Raw genomic sequence first — 17,290 nt, 5'->3', positions numbered from 1 at the left:
CTTACCAGTAAGCCAGACAACAGACCTTCCTTCTTGAGCACATACTTTTGTGACCTCAGGAGAACCAGAATCCCAGCTACCTGTAGCTCCTCTGCAGACTTCCCCAACAGCCCAGGAAATTGCTTCTGACCTTAAGCAGTGATTCTGAAGTAGAAGAAGTTGGACCCCAGCAGTTCTAGGGTGCACTTAAATCTCTTAACTAGGAATGTTTACTAAGCCCACCCATTAAAATATCCTCAACTAACAGGCAGAACACCAATGATTTCTAATTCAGGTGTTGTTCCATGTCCTCCATTCCCTAGAAACACACACGGCTAATAATTGAGCTTACCATTTCTTGACAGGTCCAGATGATCTTCATTCATTCTCCCTTGTAGAGGTTCCGTTGTAGCCAGGCTTTAGTTGGGAAGGAGAAACAGGTAGAGGCAGAATAGGAAGCAGAGTACAAGGGACGGATGGGTGGATAGGTGAAGCAGGATGTGGAGAGGAATAGCAGCAGACACACATGGAATTTAGTTTTTAAAATATGGAAGATTTGGGCAGAGGAAAAAGACATCTTCCCTGTCACCTCTCTCCACCATGGAATAGAGGAGCAAGCCTATACAGAGAGCAGTTTACATCCAGGAAAACATGTTAGTGCTTCCCACTAATGCATCTTAGTCAAATGGGAGTGGGAAAATTAGTCCTTGCTGTGTGGACTGCCCACAGTGCAGTTGTAGACAGGAAGTATACTTCCAGGTCTTGGGCTTTGACAAAGAGAGAGAACTAGATGAAAATATGCTTCGTAGCTTGATGTGTCTTTCACATATTTGGCACCTTTCCAGCAAGCAGGCCAATCCTACTTCAGCAGAGAGCAGCATTTTCAGCTATCCTTTAGAGGGGCTCCTTCTAGCAGGCATACACTCGCATTTCTTCGGGGCCTGGAGAAGCTCAATATAAAAACTCCAAAATGTCCATTCCGTGGCTCTGTTTGATTCTTTTCTGTTGCTAGACTTTTTTTTTGTTCGAATTGGTTGTCTCAGTTGTCCTTCAAGAATCTACTACTCCGTCCCCACTTAGAGGATCCTCTCCCCACCTGCTGCCTCCTGGAGAGGACAGTGCCAGTGACCGTCATGGCAGGAACCCTGGCAGATTCCCAAGCAGAGGATGATAGACTGTGGCCAGGCTTCCCACATTCACCACTGAGGGGGAGGAAAGATGAGTACATTTGTCTACAGACACCAATCTTCTCAAAGAGCAGGGAAAGGACAGAAAATTACAGGGGAAGAAATTGCTTTCGAATAGACCATTTCTCTCTGTTGCACTCCCCTTGCCCATTAACATTCTTGCTCCTTATTCCTACCTTTGAGCACCAAGCATCTTGTCTTTCCTTGTTTCTTACCAGACCATCCAGTATTACTGGCCTTTTGCAGAACGAAGTGGAGGGCCAAAGAAAAAGACCCACTTGCTTTGTAAGCCTCAGCCAAATGCAGTAAAGGTGTTTTGCATTTCTACACTACTCAGAGTGGCTCCACACCAGCCATTGGCTCCTAGCAGGGGCAATTTGAGTAAGGGGAGAAAACCAGGCTCTGAGGCATCTTAGGGACATATGTGGAGCCCATTGATCACTTCACTCCCAAACATTGACCCATTGTTTCCTTTTTCTCATTGCAGGTGAAGTGCGACCAGTACTGGCCAGGCCGTGGTACAGAGACCTATGGATTGATCCAGGTGACATTGCTGGACACAGTTGAACTTGCCACGTACACAGTTCGGACATTTGCCCTCTACAAGGTAAAGGAGGAAGGAAAGTGTGGGCAGCCAAGGTCTTGCAAGAGCCCCCAGGAAGTATGTTTCCCAGAGAATTGCATGAAAGTGCAAGGAGTTATACTGACTCTTTCACAGATGTTTGAAGTGAGAGAACCCATCATCAAATACAGGCTGAAGTGGAAGCTCCATCTACACTCATTTCACTGCCAGCCTAGTCTTGCCTTATTCTGCCAAGGAGCTTACTCTTTGTGCAACTTGTCCTTGCAGTGAAGGCCAAGCCATGCATTCTCACTGTGCTGGTGAACTTGGGTGAAGCCTGAAGATTAGAATGGCTGAGGAATTCTGTCTACCTATACAGCTATTAGCCATGGCTCTCAAAGCAGCTGATAAAATACAGCAAACAACAAATCACAGTGAGCAGCCAAAAGTTCAGCATGAAACAAAAATAGAACAGAACAGATTGTGAACATATTGTGAAAGGAAGTGTATGGAATGAATGAGGAACCACCAGCCAGGTGCCATGTGCAGCCCTGAAGTCTCCAAATCTAACCCACAGCCTCCCCTCTTCAGTGTCACACACACACACACACACAGAGAGAGAGAGAGAGCGCAATTGGGCTTGAAACAGCCTTTTGTCTGAGCAGACAATAGTCTGTTTTGAAATCTTAATTGGGGGGCCAGGCACGAGTGTGCAGAGTTAGAGAGGAAAGAATTAACCCTCCCTTTCCCATGTACTGAGGCCCCACCATCCAAAGTTGCCCCCTCCTCACAGAAAGCAGCCTTGTATTGGCTCAAATGAGAGGCTGTTTCCAAGAGTAATCCTTGTTGAGATTGGGGAGGGAGGAATTAACTGTCCCCTCCCAATCTGCAATCACCATAAAGGTTGCCTCCTTCCCCTCTGGGAATTAGGCTTTCCCCCCCAAGCCTAATTACTTGTAGGGTGGGGGAGGTGAGAATTAACGTCTGTGTGTGCCATGTAGGATGGTGGTGTGTATCTGCTGTGTGTGTATAAGTCCTCTCCAGATGTTCAGAATGTGGCTGTACAACATGCAGGAAGCATCTAGTCACAAAAGGCTGCTTACTTCACACACTAAGCAATTTAAACAATTGAAGAGAGCTTTTGTCATCCATCCCTCTGTTTTGGCCCACCCACCATAGGGCTGTGGCCATGAGGTAGTGCAGCCCTTGGGCTGAAACAAAGCATTTCCCATCCCTGGAGTACAGTAATCCTGTGCCCTGAAGTGTCTGAAGGCATGGGATTTCTAAACCAGAGAAATAAGCCCACTGTTCACTGCCCCACCACTAGCTGACATATTTTGGCTTCTTCCATAGAATGGGTCCAGTGAAAAGCGGGAGCTGCGGCAGTTCCAGTTTATGGCTTGGCCTGACCATGGGGTGCCAGAGTACCCTACCCCGATCTTAGCCTTCCTGAGAAGAGTGAAAGCCTGCAACCCCCCTGATGCTGGGCCAGTGGTTGTACATTGCAGGTAAGGACTAGCAGTTTAAAGGGATGGGAAGGGCCTGCCAGTCTCTGTATTTTGGCAAGGGTGCACCTGTTGGGATTTACAGTCAACCTGGTGGTGGTGGTGGTGCTGCTGCTGCTGCTACTGCTATTGCAAGAGCAATGAAACCAGCATTATAGCCCTCTGCTAGCATAAGCAGCACTTTGCAGTCAGTGCCCATCATCGCAACACTTAATTCACCATTTTTACCTGAGAAGCAACAACATTTTAAAAATTAAAACAATATGAGAAGCAATATTTCAGAGGGGAATTCTGCATATTTATTATATATTTATTTTATTGCATTTCTATCCTACCTTTTCCTCCAAGGAGCTCAAGGTGGAGTACATGGTTTTTCCTCTCTCCATTTTATCCTCACAACAACCAATGGCAATAATATTGGTGACAGAAACCCACAAATACATCTCACATAAAATGCAAGCATACTTTAGCATCCATAAAATGTGCAATTATTATTCTGTTATTGACTTGCTTCTATTTCCCCCCTGTACCTGAAGGCTTAGGCTAGCTACAACATATTAAAATGAACCTTCAAGGTAGAATATCTAACTGAACCACACAGCAAGATGAAATATCCCAGCACCATGCATACACAATTCAGGAAACGGTTATGCCTAATCTAAACTTACTGCTCAAACATTCATATGCTGCTAATAAGTACATGCACTCACAACATGAAAACATATGGGACACCATTCTGCACAAACATACACATGCCATCTATTTACAGAGCATGACACACCATCTGCATGTGCGCTCACAGAATCTCTTGCTGCACTTCAGGATGGAAAGAAATTACTGCTTCAGCCACAAACATTAGTTCACTAGGAATCAGCATCTTATCTGGCCAGTGATTTATCTCTTGTAGCTGAGTGGGAACTATTACTGAACAAACCACTTCATCACTGCAGCTCTCACGAACTCCTTAGAAACGGTATTTAATGCTCTCCCTTCATGCTCTGGTTCAGATGGGAGTGGTGTATAATTAACACACGCTCTCTCCCTATTAAAACCCTGTTAGGAATTTGACATGAGCAGCAGCAAGGAGATGTCCTGCTGTAGAATTCTTAGCTGTCAGACATCACATTTCTTGTTTGTTGGCCTGTTTTTGGTTGTGCTGGTTTGTGCACTGGGAGCAGGACCAAGTTATACACTTCAAAAAGCTCAGCCCAAGGAAGATTTGGGTTTGTTGGTTTTGTAAGAAGGAACATTACTCAAAAAGTGTGCACAGGGTGGGAGCAGAGACCATAGTGCAGAATCCTCATTCCATTTGCTCTATTCAGGTGCATCAACCTGTCTCTCTGAGGGTTCTTCTGAGAAAGTGTGAATTTGAGGATTATCAGTCCCTGCGGTATGGGGTGGGTTGGGGCAGGACTTGGTAAGGGCTTAGAACTGACTCAGAAGGAAGTACTATTTCATGTTTTGTGCCATGCTTTTACAGTGCCGGTGTGGGCAGGACAGGCTGCTTCATTGTAATTGATGCCATGCTTGAGAGGATGAAGCATGAGAAGACAGTGGACATCTATGGGCATGTGACATGCATGCGCTCACAAAGAAACTATATGGTGCAGACTGAGGATCAGTATATCTTCATCCACGAGGCCTTGCTTGAAGCAGCCACCTGTGGAAACACTGAGGTGCCTGCACGCAACCTCTTTGCTCACATCCAGAAGCTGAGTCAGGTACCTCCGGGTGAGAGTGTCACAGCAATGGAACTGGAGTTTAAGGTGAGCAGAAGAGCATTTGCAATTTTTCCACATGTCAACACAGAGAGTGATCAAGGGGCTGCTCAGCTGGAACTGGCACCCCTGCCTGTCATCCCCCACAGATCTGTGAGCAACTATGAAGAGTCGGTTCCTGGGTTGAAGGGAGATTTTCTAGGGATAATGATTCTTTTGTAAATTTCTAAACCAGGTAGGAAGTGATTAAAATATATTTGCATTGCAGAGTGAGTGCCCTCGACATTTCCCTCCTAGAATGGCAGCTTCTGGCAAGGATATAAAAAAGCAGATTGATATGAAGTTCTCAGCAACATTGCTTTGCAGAGTGGCTGGAGCTGCATCCAAAATCAGATGCAGATTGGGCATTAGTGGTAATTGATGTCACTATGAACAACTCGCTGGAAATGCTTCTAGTTTAAATACTTGAGATGTCAACAGCTCCAGTGCCCCCTGCCTTGCTCCACTTGTACTTCTCCCTAGTATGGAGGAGGAGAGAGGGAGGGCCACTGTCAGGCTTAGCTGGCATATTGCCTGGTGCAATTTAAGGAAGTAAAGTCCCCTGGTTGTCACAATTGTCTTTGCTTGCCAGCACCAACACCCACACTTGTGTCGGCTTCACACCATTTTTTTCTTACAGCCTTGATACAGGCTGCAATTTTTGCTAATGCCCACATTCTCCAATGATGTGCATTTTTTACAGCAAAGGCTGGGGGGGGGGGAGATAGTTCCTGTGGGGAAGCAGTGAAGCATGTAGAGTGTGAAACAAGACTGCGGAAGCCCTGCTCTACCCTGGGAATAGCCTCTTGCAATACAGCAGCCATGGAGTCAAAATATTGACTTGCTGTGGTAACAGCAAAGCGAAACAGCATTGCCTCTTTGCTCTGAACACTGCTCACTGGAGGTTTTTTGGGGATGGGGATTGGACAAGACTCTCACCTCCACCTGCACCTATTCCCAATCTCCAATACTTCCTCAAAGGAGAAGTGAACAAGTGGGGGGCATGCTGCTGCTCCTGGATTCTGACATCACTGCTCAATGACCATAAGAGAGGTAATGGCAGCAAGCAAGAGCAGCTGCTGTCACTACTTGCTAGATGGCTTGCTTTGCCCACCACTGGCTTGCTGTCCTCTGCGGGTGAGTGAGCAGAGTGGTAACAGCCTCGCAATGAGGAGAGGAGGAGTTACTGCCGCTTGCTTACTCACTCCAGAAGAGCCAAGGGGCAAGCAGGTGGCAGTGGATGCTGCTCTTCCTTGCGGCCGCCACCACTCCCAAGAGAGATGATAGAGGAGACTGGTTGAATTGATACTAGTGAGGAGAGTGAACAGCTGTCACTTGGTGGTAGTGGGAACTAGGCCTAGCCTGCTCCCAGTGCCAACCAGAGGGAAAGGCAGACATGGAAGCAGGTGGCAGCGTCTGCTTCTTACTGCTGATGCTTATTGCCTGGAAAGTGGAGGCAAGTAGGCAGTGATAATGAGGAGGAACAACAGGCCTCTGGCAGTCAGTAGTAGACCTCAACAGATGTCAGCAGCTCAGATTGCAGCCCTGTTTCTGAAAGCAACTTGGTTGTATGTGCCATGCCATACATCAGAGCCGGAGCCACGGAGTGAAAGAAGTGGCTAGGTAGAGCTACAGTAAGAATTAAGGGGGAAAGGAGTAGAAAGTGAGTTACATGGAGCAAAAGAGATTTCTAAGTCCTCATACAATTAGAAAGAAAATGGGTACCACATCCATAAAGGGTCCTCTAACTCTTTCTTATAGAGAATGTGAAAAATGGCCCTTTTCCTGCCAAGCAAGGAAGCTGTCCTGCAAGGAGATGAAGCTACTAGGCTAAGCAAGGGTTTATCTCCTGGAGCTTTGGAATTGGCACTGAGCATACGGGCTCAACCTGAGTTTCAACTCTCTCTCTCTCTCTCTCTCTCTCTCTCTCTCACACACACACACACACACACACACAGAGAGAGAGAGAGAGAGAAGCAAGGTCCTGGAGGAGGGGCTGTCCCAATATTAAAGTCCCCTTGAGCTGGATGTTTTCTAAGAAGCAGCCTCTGAAGATATGGAGCTGTGGAGTTGTAACCCAGTTGTGTTAAAAACCACCAGAGTCCCATTCTCTTTCTTCTCCAGAGGTTTGGGTCCTGATGAGTGCTAACAAACGTCTTAAAATACCAATCTCACAAATTTTGGCATTCTGTGCAATGTCCTGTGCTGAGGCTCTCTCTAAGCATAGAATATTTCAGTCATGAGCCAGAAGTCACCACACCAGCATGAGACAGAAGGCAAGGGTTGCTCAGAAGAGCAAGGTACATGCTTCTAAGCAGGTCAGGAATGATGTTAGAATGAAAGTTAAAGGAAAAGGTAAAGGGACCCTGACCATTAGGTCCAGTTGTGACCGACTCTGGGGTTGCAGCGCTCATCTTGAGTGTTATTGGCTGAGGGAGCCAGCGTACAGCTTCCGGGTCATGTGGCCAGCATGACAAAGCCGCTTCTGGCGAACCAGAGCAGCACACAGAAACGGCGTTTACCTTCCCGCTGTACTTCTACTTGCACTTTGACGTGCTTTTGAACTGCTAGGTTGGCAAGAGCTGGGACCGAGCAACGGGAACTCACCCCACCCCAGGGATTCGAACCGCCAACCTTCTGATCAGCAAGCCCTAGGCTCTGTGGTTTAACCCACAGCACCACCTGAGCTAGTAAGGTACTAATAAGTAAAAGCAAATAACAAGAGCTCCCAAGGGATGATTAGTATAGAGTGACCCTGTGCCCGCCCAAGACACACACACACACACACACACACACACACACACACACACCTATGTTTTTAGGTGTACAAATAAGATGTTTTAAAATGTGCATCTAAAATCTATAGTGTGAACTTGAAGAACAGGATACGCTCATCATGAAGTTGTGACTGGCTAATAGATCCTTGCTGAGCTTGTCATGGGCAAAATGACCCTACTTGGGCTGAAAAGACATCCTCCCAGGGTCTTGCCTCCTCAGGACCTTTGCCAGGGTAGGCAGGAATTTTCTTCCTTTTCAAGGCTGCTGGGATAGATGGAAATGCCCCCTATATTTCAGCTGGGCAGAGGGGCTGCTTTAGCCCAGCTTCCTGCATCTTTTGTTACCTCGGTCATTATTCTATGTAGCAGAGTGAATAAATGTGTGTACATCATATGGGAGCTGCTCCTCCCAGAGTAGTTACAACTTCTATGTGCCCCTGTCCCCCCCCCCTAATCTGTGCTTCTCCCCTAACAGCTCCTTGCCAACTCTAAAGCACATACCTCACGATTCATCAGTGCCAACCTCCCCTGCAACAAATTCAAAAACCGCCTGGTGAATATTATGCCCTATGAGCTGACACGGGTTTGCCTGCAGCCAATCCGAGGCGTCGAGGGCTCCGATTACATCAATGCCAGCTTTGTAGATGGCTATAGGTAATGTTGTCATTCTAAACAGAGTCTAAACTCTCCTCCTGTGATGTTGTTGTGCTGCTGCCTCTCTGTGTTCTTTTTTCTTTTCTTTTCTTTTTTTAAAAATTGATGCTAGTATACGGTATCAGTAGAAATCATAACATTAACCACATCATATTTATGCTTATATGAATATTTCAACATTTCATTAATATCCTTAAAAAGTTCTAAATTGAATATTTCAACATTTCATTAATATCTTAAAATAATTTTAAACTGAAGCTTACATCCTTAAATAGGCATCTTAGAATTATCATGTGAAATCTAATAAATTACTAAAACAGCTATGTTCAATATTTAGTTATAAATATATTCATATATAAATTACTTTTAAATTTGAATATAAGCTGGGCAGCTCTGTCTTTCAGTAAGAGCACAGACAGTAGCCTTTCATTAGCAAACATGGGGCTTTTTTTCAAGCTGCCTATTCCCCAGAGCCTGGGATCCTGATAGAAGTTACCTTTTTCCTCTCAGGCTTTTATTAGCCTGCGGGGTGACAGATACTGTACTGGCTCCTGCATCCTCAGCTTTTCATTACCTGAGATACTGCTGGTAACCAACTGTACAGTTCACCTCCCACAATGGGATTGTCTTGCAAAGTTGTTCTCAATGCTGCAACTGAAATGCATCCTGTCACTTGAAAGCAAAGAAACAGTCTTATACAGGGGAAGAGCAAATCTGCCTCCAAAATGGACTTGGGGATCCTTGAGGACCCTCTGTGTGGGGGCAAAGGAAGCATTGTCCTATAACTTACTCCCTGCCACCATCTCCGAGAAACCCCATGAGGCTAAAAAACAGCTGTGAATTGGTAGTGCAAAAGATATGGGAGTAAGATATGGGAGTGGCAGAGGTCCAGCAAGATGAGGCAGCTTTTCAGTGCAAAACAGAAGAGAGCCTGATGGCAGGCCCTCTAGGCTGCTGTGCTGGAAACCAAAGAGTAGATAAGGTCCTGGCCACTTATCTGCTTCAGATTTCAAGTGTGCAGAGTGTGTTAGAGCCGCCACCTCAATGTGTCTGGTGCTGCAAGAGAGCTGCTAAGGTTGGGAGGGGGTGCTGGCAAAAATGTGTGCCAAAGCAGCAGGTGGTAGCATTTCATGTCCTACCTAAACTGTCCCTGCAGGCCCCTGTTTATCTCTTCCTGTCCTTCCCTTTGAAGTGAGCAATCGTTCTCCACTTTATCTAAAGAGATCAATTGGCCCAAGGAGCTACAGAGGCTCTGAAGCTGCATCTTTATTAGCACCTTTGTTTCTGCCACCTCAACTCCCCCCCCCCCGCCCCACTCCTGCCTTTTATGATGTCTTATAAATCCACCTTGGAACAGCTTCCATCTCTGTCCCACACATTACAGCTGTCCTACAACAGATTCATTAATTTTTAGCACCAGTGGAGAGATTAAATGAGACTGGATAAGGATGAGAGCCTAAGACTACATTCAAGGATCTGTAGTGCCCCATAGTGGTAGAATACAGATGGCACAGATTTTCTTTTCAATTTTCTGACTTATTTTCCTACATATAATTGTGGAAACAGGAATCACTGTCTTCACTGGTAGCAGATATGGAGATATGTGTATTTATTTGCTCACTGCTGTCTAATTTCTAGCAATGTAGCTAGAGTTTTGCAGTGGCAGAAATTCCACCCTTTGGGGGGGTCATGTACAACGCACATCCTATACCAGTGTTTCCTGCACACCTCAAAGGAACTCACACAATTTTACAAAAAGCTTATAATTGTTGTATTATATCTGGTATTATATTTCACCCCACATGGGCATTTTAGAAGATCCAACTGGTGTAATAGCATTATAATATGCCTCATCTTACATTGAGTAACTTTTGCTAACTTCTTAGTGCCTTTGGGTTAATACTCTGCTTTCATCAAGGGACCTCAGATAGCCCTATTGATCTCATAGTGGAACAGGTGGTTGTGGGCAAGGACTGCAGAAAGAAGCGGCTAGATGCTATCAGAGATTCAGATGTGTGGTACAAGTCCTCTCCTCCCCCAGCAAGCCCTTTATCTAGTTCTCTAGACCTAATTGCTAAGCATCTCCTTTCCATCCCAGAAGTACCAATCATCTACCACTCTGAAATGTTTGATACCTTGCAGGCAGCAAAAGGCCTACATCGCCACACAGGGACCCCTTGCTGAAACTACAGAGGATTTCTGGCGGATGCTGTGGGAGCACAACTCTACTATTGTGGTGATGCTGACCAAATTGCGAGAGATGGGGCGGGTAAGCTAGCACCCTCAGCTACCAAGTGAAGTCTATTCTGGGGCTGTTTCTCCAGTGAGATTCCAGGTGTACGGCCCAGTCTTGGGAGCAAATATTTTGCTTTCATTCTCCTAATGCTAGAGGCGACTGCAGTCACTGCTAAAGGTGAAGCTCATTGCACTGAAGTCTTCAGACTGTAACTGTTTTGTGGGAGGGATTCAGTTGCATACGAGTAAATATAGATTTGTGCTATTGAAGTGAATTAAAGCTCTTGCATAACAACAAAATTGACTTTTTTGCGGTGATGGGAAAATGCACCAGAAATATAACAACTGAATTGACATGAAGTCATATAACCTCCCCACAAACAAATCAGGTGATTGCTGAATAAACAGTGAACGTTGTATAACCTCCTTGTCAGCTTTATTTAAATAAATCAGAATGTATGCTCAATAAGGACGTAATCTGCAGGAGTCTTTCATCTCCAGCTACATGGCTGACTAGGTCTGCTGGGACCCAGTTGGTGAACAAGTGTCCTCTGCAACCATCAATGTACTTGATCCCCCTGGCCCGCTCAAACTTTAAGAGGAGCTATCAGCTTCAGGTTTCTTGCTTTGCCCAGAGCCAGAAAAAAGGGGCATTTGAGCTAGAACTGAGGTTTTCTACCTAGTAACTTGGCTTGGAAGAGCAAGCTGATTGCTAATCAGAAAAGTCATGGGAAATGGAGGTGTGCAGGAGCAAGGGGAGCCTAATCAATCACATCATAGCAGGAGGGAGGAAACAGATCAGTGTCTTGCTGTGCATATTAGAGCATGGAGTTGTGGGTATTGTACTACCCAACAGGACAAGATGTCAAAAGGCACCCCACTCTAAAATAATCAAGTTTCAGTCACATCACACATTTTGACTGTAACAAATCTGACTCTTCCTTTGCTTTTCAGGAGAAATGCCACCAGTACTGGCCAGCAGAGCGTTCTGCTCGGTACCAGTACTTTGTGGTGGATCCCATGGCTGAATACAACATGCCCCAGTACATTCTGCGTGAGTTCAAGGTCACTGATGCCAGAGTAAGTACCACACAGCCTACCCTGAATTCCCCAATATTTATTTCCCATTACTGCTCAGAAATTTCAAGTAGCACAGCACAGAAGGGCTTCATCTTCATCTTCATCGTGCATCTGTTTGTCCATTGCTTTATCACCCTCTGCATTGGTGTTACTGTGTGTCAAGTGGCTGAGACAGCTGGAAAGCAGAAGCATGGATTTCAATTGTATTTATATCTACTACACCCTGCTATATAAAACAAAATAGTCCCTAAGGGGCAAAGGAAATCTGCTTAGGTCGGCTGGGCCTCCCCTCCTCAAGGCTTTTCAGGCACCAGTAGGAAAGGCCTGAGCATGAAGGCTGCCATGTGTTTTGAGAAGATGCAGTGACTATATCTCCCTTTCACCACAACTAGGATGGACAGTCAAGAACCATCCGGCAGTTCCAGTTCACTGACTGGCCTGAGCAGGGCGTACCAAAAACTGGAGAGGGGTTCATTGACTTCATTGGGCAAGTTCATAAAACCAAGGAGCAGTTTGGCCAGGATGGGCCCATCACTGTACACTGCAGGTAAGTTCTGCTGCTTGCTTGTCCATGGAAACTGGCTAGGTGCTGTGTGCCAGTGGTGAGGAGGCTGGGGTCATCAGGGAAAGCTAGATTAGTACTGCAGAGATGGCCTCACCTTTCTAGGTATAGAAACCATTTCCTTGATAAAAGGCAGGGGAAATCTCTGCTTTGTAGTTTTGAGCACACAAAAACATTATGGCACTTGCGGATAGATATTTTAGCTTTGGGGAGCGCTTCTGGTTGTGATCTTTTGATGCTTCAGTTCCCTTTCACTGAGTCACTTTCTCTCTTCCTTATGTGCAGTGCGGGGGTCGGACGCACAGGGGTGTTCATCACATTAAGCATTGTACTGGAGCGTATGCGCTATGAGGGCGTAGTTGACATGTTCCAGACTGTGAAGACCTTGAGGACACAACGACCAGCCATGGTGCAAACAGAGGTAAACCACCAGCCACATGTTTGCTGCACAGAGGACTGGGGTGGGGCAAGCATTTAGTACCAAAACTTTGCTTTCACTTGCTTTCAGTATGGAAAAGGGATGAAACTTTCTCTGTAAGTAGGCATATTCCATATAAATCACATCAAGCAGCCACCAATCTTGTCCCCATTCCCATGTTGATGTGTTCTATGAGATATATAGGGTATATACAATCTTCTTCTCCTTTGGCAATCACTCGTAGCCAAGTAAGATTGTCTTCCACAAACACAGTTTTAACGATCAGTCCGTAAGTGACTGCGGAGGCCAATTCTGGATCCACACGTCCTTCCACAGTGGGGACATTGGTTTCTGGGCAGGAGTTGATCACAGTGTGGATTTGCCAAGCGTGCCTTCCTCTTAGTACGTTTCTCCCTTGCGTCTTGAGTTCATGTGTTTTCAAAGCCCATGACACCTTTGGTAAAGGCTGTTCTCCAATTGGAGTGCTTGCAGGCAAGTGTTTCCCAATTTTTGTGGTTTATACTACATTTTTTAAGATTTGCCTTGAGACAGTCTTTAAACCTCTTTTGTTGGCCACCAGCATTACGCTAAGGCTAAGCTATAACTGGCACAACCAGTATCTACTATCTACACAGCTGGATCGGTCAAGACTGTTGAAGCCACATCAGTAGTCATTGTTATACTGTGCAAAAGAACAGTGCCAGCAAGCATTTGCAAAGGATTACACATGGCCAGTGGCTATCCTCTGGTTAGATCCCATGCTATTTTCTGGTCTAACTTGATGGCAGCTTGGGTTGGCCTCTCTTTCAGCTGATCAATGTGACCTTTGATTCTGTGCTGTTCTTTGTGCAGTGCAAGGGTATCAGAACCAGTGGTTGGATGGGTTGTGAGACGGAGAGCAGAAATCCATAATTCATCCTCCCTTTTATATAGGACATATTTTACTAGTGCACCATGAGAGTAAATTACATTGCTAAAAATTCAATACTTGGGTTTCCCATACAGTCAGCTAGCTGCTCTCCCACCTGCAGTTTAACTGGAACTTCACTCCCAATCTAGGCTTACTGTTTAGTACTTTGAACTGGGTAACATGGTGAATCTGAGCAAAAAGGCCCCTCTTTACATCAGATGCAAGGCTTGGTGCTGGCCAGTTGCCTCTTTTAGAGTGAGGTGGTGGTGGAGAGCTGCAAAACACAGTCCGCTTGCAGGTATTTGCACCATGATGTGATAGAAGTGGTGGTGTCCCTTAGAGGCTTTTTGCTTATCCCATTCTCTTCCTTCTTCTCCAGGACCAGTATCAGCTGTGCTACAGGGCTGCACTGGAGTACCTTGGCAGCTTCGATCACTATGCAACGTAACTAGCGCTTTCAGCCAGTTGCAGCGGGAATGTCCAAGAGCAGAGACGGGTTCTCCCCAGCCAGCCGCCCATTTGTTAGTCCTTCTGTGCAGATGCTGCTGCTGTTGTTGCAGCATCAAGCCTCCCCATGACCAACCAGTTCTGACCACAGTATTTGGGTTCATTGCCACAGCGCCAAAGGTGGGACCAGCTTCTAGCGTTTCCAATTTCCAGATGAATTTCTGTTAATGCCCCCACTCCTCCTCCTCCCCTTGACAGCATTTCATGGTGAGAGTCACTGGGTGGATGGAATGGGATCTTTTATATATGTAAAATAGTTAAACTTAGTCTTTTATATCTTTTCTTTTATAAATTCTTTTGCAAGTCTTAATGTTTTGCCCAAGCAAAACAGGAGAATGGAGGTGGTGGGGTTTGAATTTCCTTTTGCTTCCCCCGCCCTTACTCTTTTGTTGTCTCAATCAAGGTGGTGCTGCCCATTTTCGGGCAGCCCCGGTTAATATTAGTGGCTGGCTCACAGCTCTGGGACCCTTCCACTCCCTCTTCAGTCCTTTGTAGAATATTCAATTTCACAGAGCTGGAGCCAACTTAATGCTTATTTCTAAAGCCTTTTATTCATAAGCCTGTCTGTCAGGTGGGACTCCAGCAGCTATTAGATGCTTGGTCCTATTGACATGTGTCCAGTGACCTCATATTTGTCAGCAGATCCCTTATGAACTTTCCATTTGAGGGAGAGACCCACTGCTTGGGATTCTCTTGTTAAGATGGGGGGGAAATGTGGCATCCTTGCCGCACAAAAAAAAAGTTCCCAAAAGGGACCTGACCGACACATTTATTTAGTCCTTTCTGTGCCAGTAGCATCCTGAGGTGCTGTTGCCTAGGCAACTGTGGCCAACCAAGTGCATTGGAGCACCTTCCAAGGTGAAAGAGCACAACTCTGGGAAGACAAGCCTTCCTGCACAAACAACCCCGGCATGGGGGTGCCTTGGCTATTAGGGAGGGAGGGGTGGGATTATTCAGGTAAGGAATTCAGTTCTCAGAGGCTGAGTGTAGCTATAATTTCTGCTATCCTGTACCACATTTAAAAGTCATTAGAATGCTGTATTTTTCACTATTAATGAAACAACCCGTGTTGCAGACTTGAGTCAAAATACCAAAAAAAGAGGCAACACGTCGACCAATTCCAACAGGCGAAATATAACTGTTTTTATCTTTATAAACTATAACGACATGCAAGACAGTGATCCAAGGTAATCATACTGTTTCAGTTTGATCTTCTTCAGTTTTTTAACTACAAAAAATAAATAAATATATATCATTAATTATGTCATACATTATATTAAGGCCAATGGCCAGCATGAACACGAGTCTATACAGTCCATAATATCTTAACATTGAAAAAATACAGAAAATTACAAAAATAAAACATACCTTAGTGTTTGTATACAATCTGCGGAACAGGGGTCATACACATATGTAACCCCTGCTGCCTGAAGCAGGAAAAAGAAAGCTTAATATACAGTTCCACCACAGGTAACACCCTAGTTAATCAAGGATATTGAAATTTTAAAGTTACATGCAACCTCAAGATCCTGAAAGTAATATAATTAGATGAAACAATTCAAATCTAACTCAGAGTTCAATCCTTCTGGATGAAGCGTTTTGAACATAAAAATAAATTGTGATTCTTTTTGTCTTAATAATTTTACATAATCCTGTTTAGGGTTCACCTTCTTCCTATTAACCCATGATTGTTAGCTAAAAAATGCTCAACCAGGGGTGCTTCCCGAACCGCATTCCTAATGTGGGATCGGTGTTCACTGATACGTGTTCCCACAGACCGGATTGTTGACCCTATATAAAATAAATTACATGGGCATCTAATTAAATATACCACCTCTTTTGTTTGGCATGTACTGAAATGTCTAACAGAAAATCAGTGGGAGGATGGGGGTCAGGTCGAGCCTGTAATAAATTACTGATGATAGCTCGTGCCTCATCCAACGGTATATTTGTATACTTACTGGATGTTGTTTTTGAGAAAAATTATTTCCGTTTTTGGACACATTTTATAACAGGAGGAAGGTGAACACTAAACATGATTATGTAAAATTATTAAGACAAAAACAGTATGATTACCTTGGATCACTGTCTCGCATGTTGTTATAGTTTATAAAGATAAAAACAGTTATATTTCGCCCGTTGGAATTGGTCGACGTGTTGCCTCTTTTTTTGGTATTTTTCACAGGATGGTCTAATTAACCAATGTGGCAAGACTACTGGACTTAATTTAACAGTACTATATATTAATACTCCTTATTCTCTCTCACTTGCACTAAAGGCAGGGAGATTACAGCCTTCTCCCAGGTGCATAGTTCTATAAATAAAGGTGGTGGAAAGGTCTCTAACTGTATTATCCAATGTATCCGAATTACATTGAAATCAACAATCCTGGGTTGGTGATGTTGGAGAGAACATTCATTTTTACCTTGTGAAAGCATAGTGCTGTAGGGATCACTGTTGTATACAGTCTGTTTTCTATTTGTTAATAAAAATCTACAGCATCATTGCATAATTCTTGATGTTAATAAATTTGAATAATCGGGTTTCCTACATGCTCGTTTTGCTGTCTTGTTTTATTTGCCAGTTAGCAGATAAACCTGTAGTTATCCTGGCAGGAGCTCCAAAAGACCACAACTCTGTGGGAGTGAATCCTACTTGTCCTTGTAGTGGAAAGCAGAACTCAAACAAAATTCTGTGAAAGTGAAATACTCTTGCTTGGCTGCTCACACAGACAAGAAAAAGGAGGAATGGCTGAAACTGTTCACCTTTCAGTAGAAGAGGGGTATGCCATGAATCATTTCCACATGGACAATTTGGATGCTGAAACAATAGCACTTACATGATGTATCAATAGAATACGGCGTTCTTGATAGGATAGTATGGAAGTGCTGCTGTTTGTCATACACTACATGTGTCATATGTGGTAATGTTGAGGGTGGCAGGAGAGGATATATTGATTATTAATATCCTTCCTAACTTGTGCTAGCAAGTTTCTTCACTTAGCACATTCCCCCTTTATGCAGCAGAAAACTCTTTGCAGACTCGTGTGAGCCTCTTAAGACAATAAACAATTCAATCTGGTTTGCCCAGATTGATATGTTCTGTTATTCCTGGTAAGGCCTTTTCGATCCCTCCTAAAAGAATAAAGACACCAGAG

General features: G+C 44.7%; 1 protein-coding gene across 6 annotated transcripts in view; it reads left to right on the top strand.

Moving 5' to 3' along the window:
* The window catches only part of PTPRF (protein tyrosine phosphatase receptor type F), a 482,320-nt gene extending 465,637 nt beyond the window's left edge, over positions 1 to 16,683 (top strand). For all 6 annotated transcript variants that reach the window (XM_035122098.2, XM_035122099.2, XM_035122095.2 and 3 more), the window contains 9 exons: positions 1,654 to 1,773; positions 3,082 to 3,236; positions 4,714 to 4,999; positions 8,243 to 8,421; positions 10,564 to 10,690; positions 11,611 to 11,736; positions 12,129 to 12,283; positions 12,584 to 12,719; positions 14,006 to 16,683. In XM_035122098.2, the coding sequence (XP_034977989.1) occupies positions 1,654 to 1,773; positions 3,082 to 3,236; positions 4,714 to 4,999; positions 8,243 to 8,421; positions 10,564 to 10,690; positions 11,611 to 11,736; positions 12,129 to 12,283; positions 12,584 to 12,719; positions 14,006 to 14,074 (1,353 nt within the window). In that variant the 3' untranslated portion in view covers positions 14,075 to 16,683. The remainder of the gene's footprint in view (positions 1 to 1,653; positions 1,774 to 3,081; positions 3,237 to 4,713; positions 5,000 to 8,242; positions 8,422 to 10,563; positions 10,691 to 11,610; positions 11,737 to 12,128; positions 12,284 to 12,583; positions 12,720 to 14,005) is intronic.
* The last annotated feature ends 607 nt before the right edge of the window (positions 16,684 to 17,290 follow it).

The sequence above is a fragment of the Zootoca vivipara genome, chromosome 7 (genome assembly GCF_963506605.1).
Source record: "Zootoca vivipara chromosome 7, rZooViv1.1, whole genome shotgun sequence".
Taxonomy (NCBI): Eukaryota; Metazoa; Chordata; class Lepidosauria; order Squamata; family Lacertidae; genus Zootoca; species Zootoca vivipara.
Note: the sequence above shows the minus strand (reverse complement) of the source record. Positions and strands in the feature narration are given on the sequence as shown.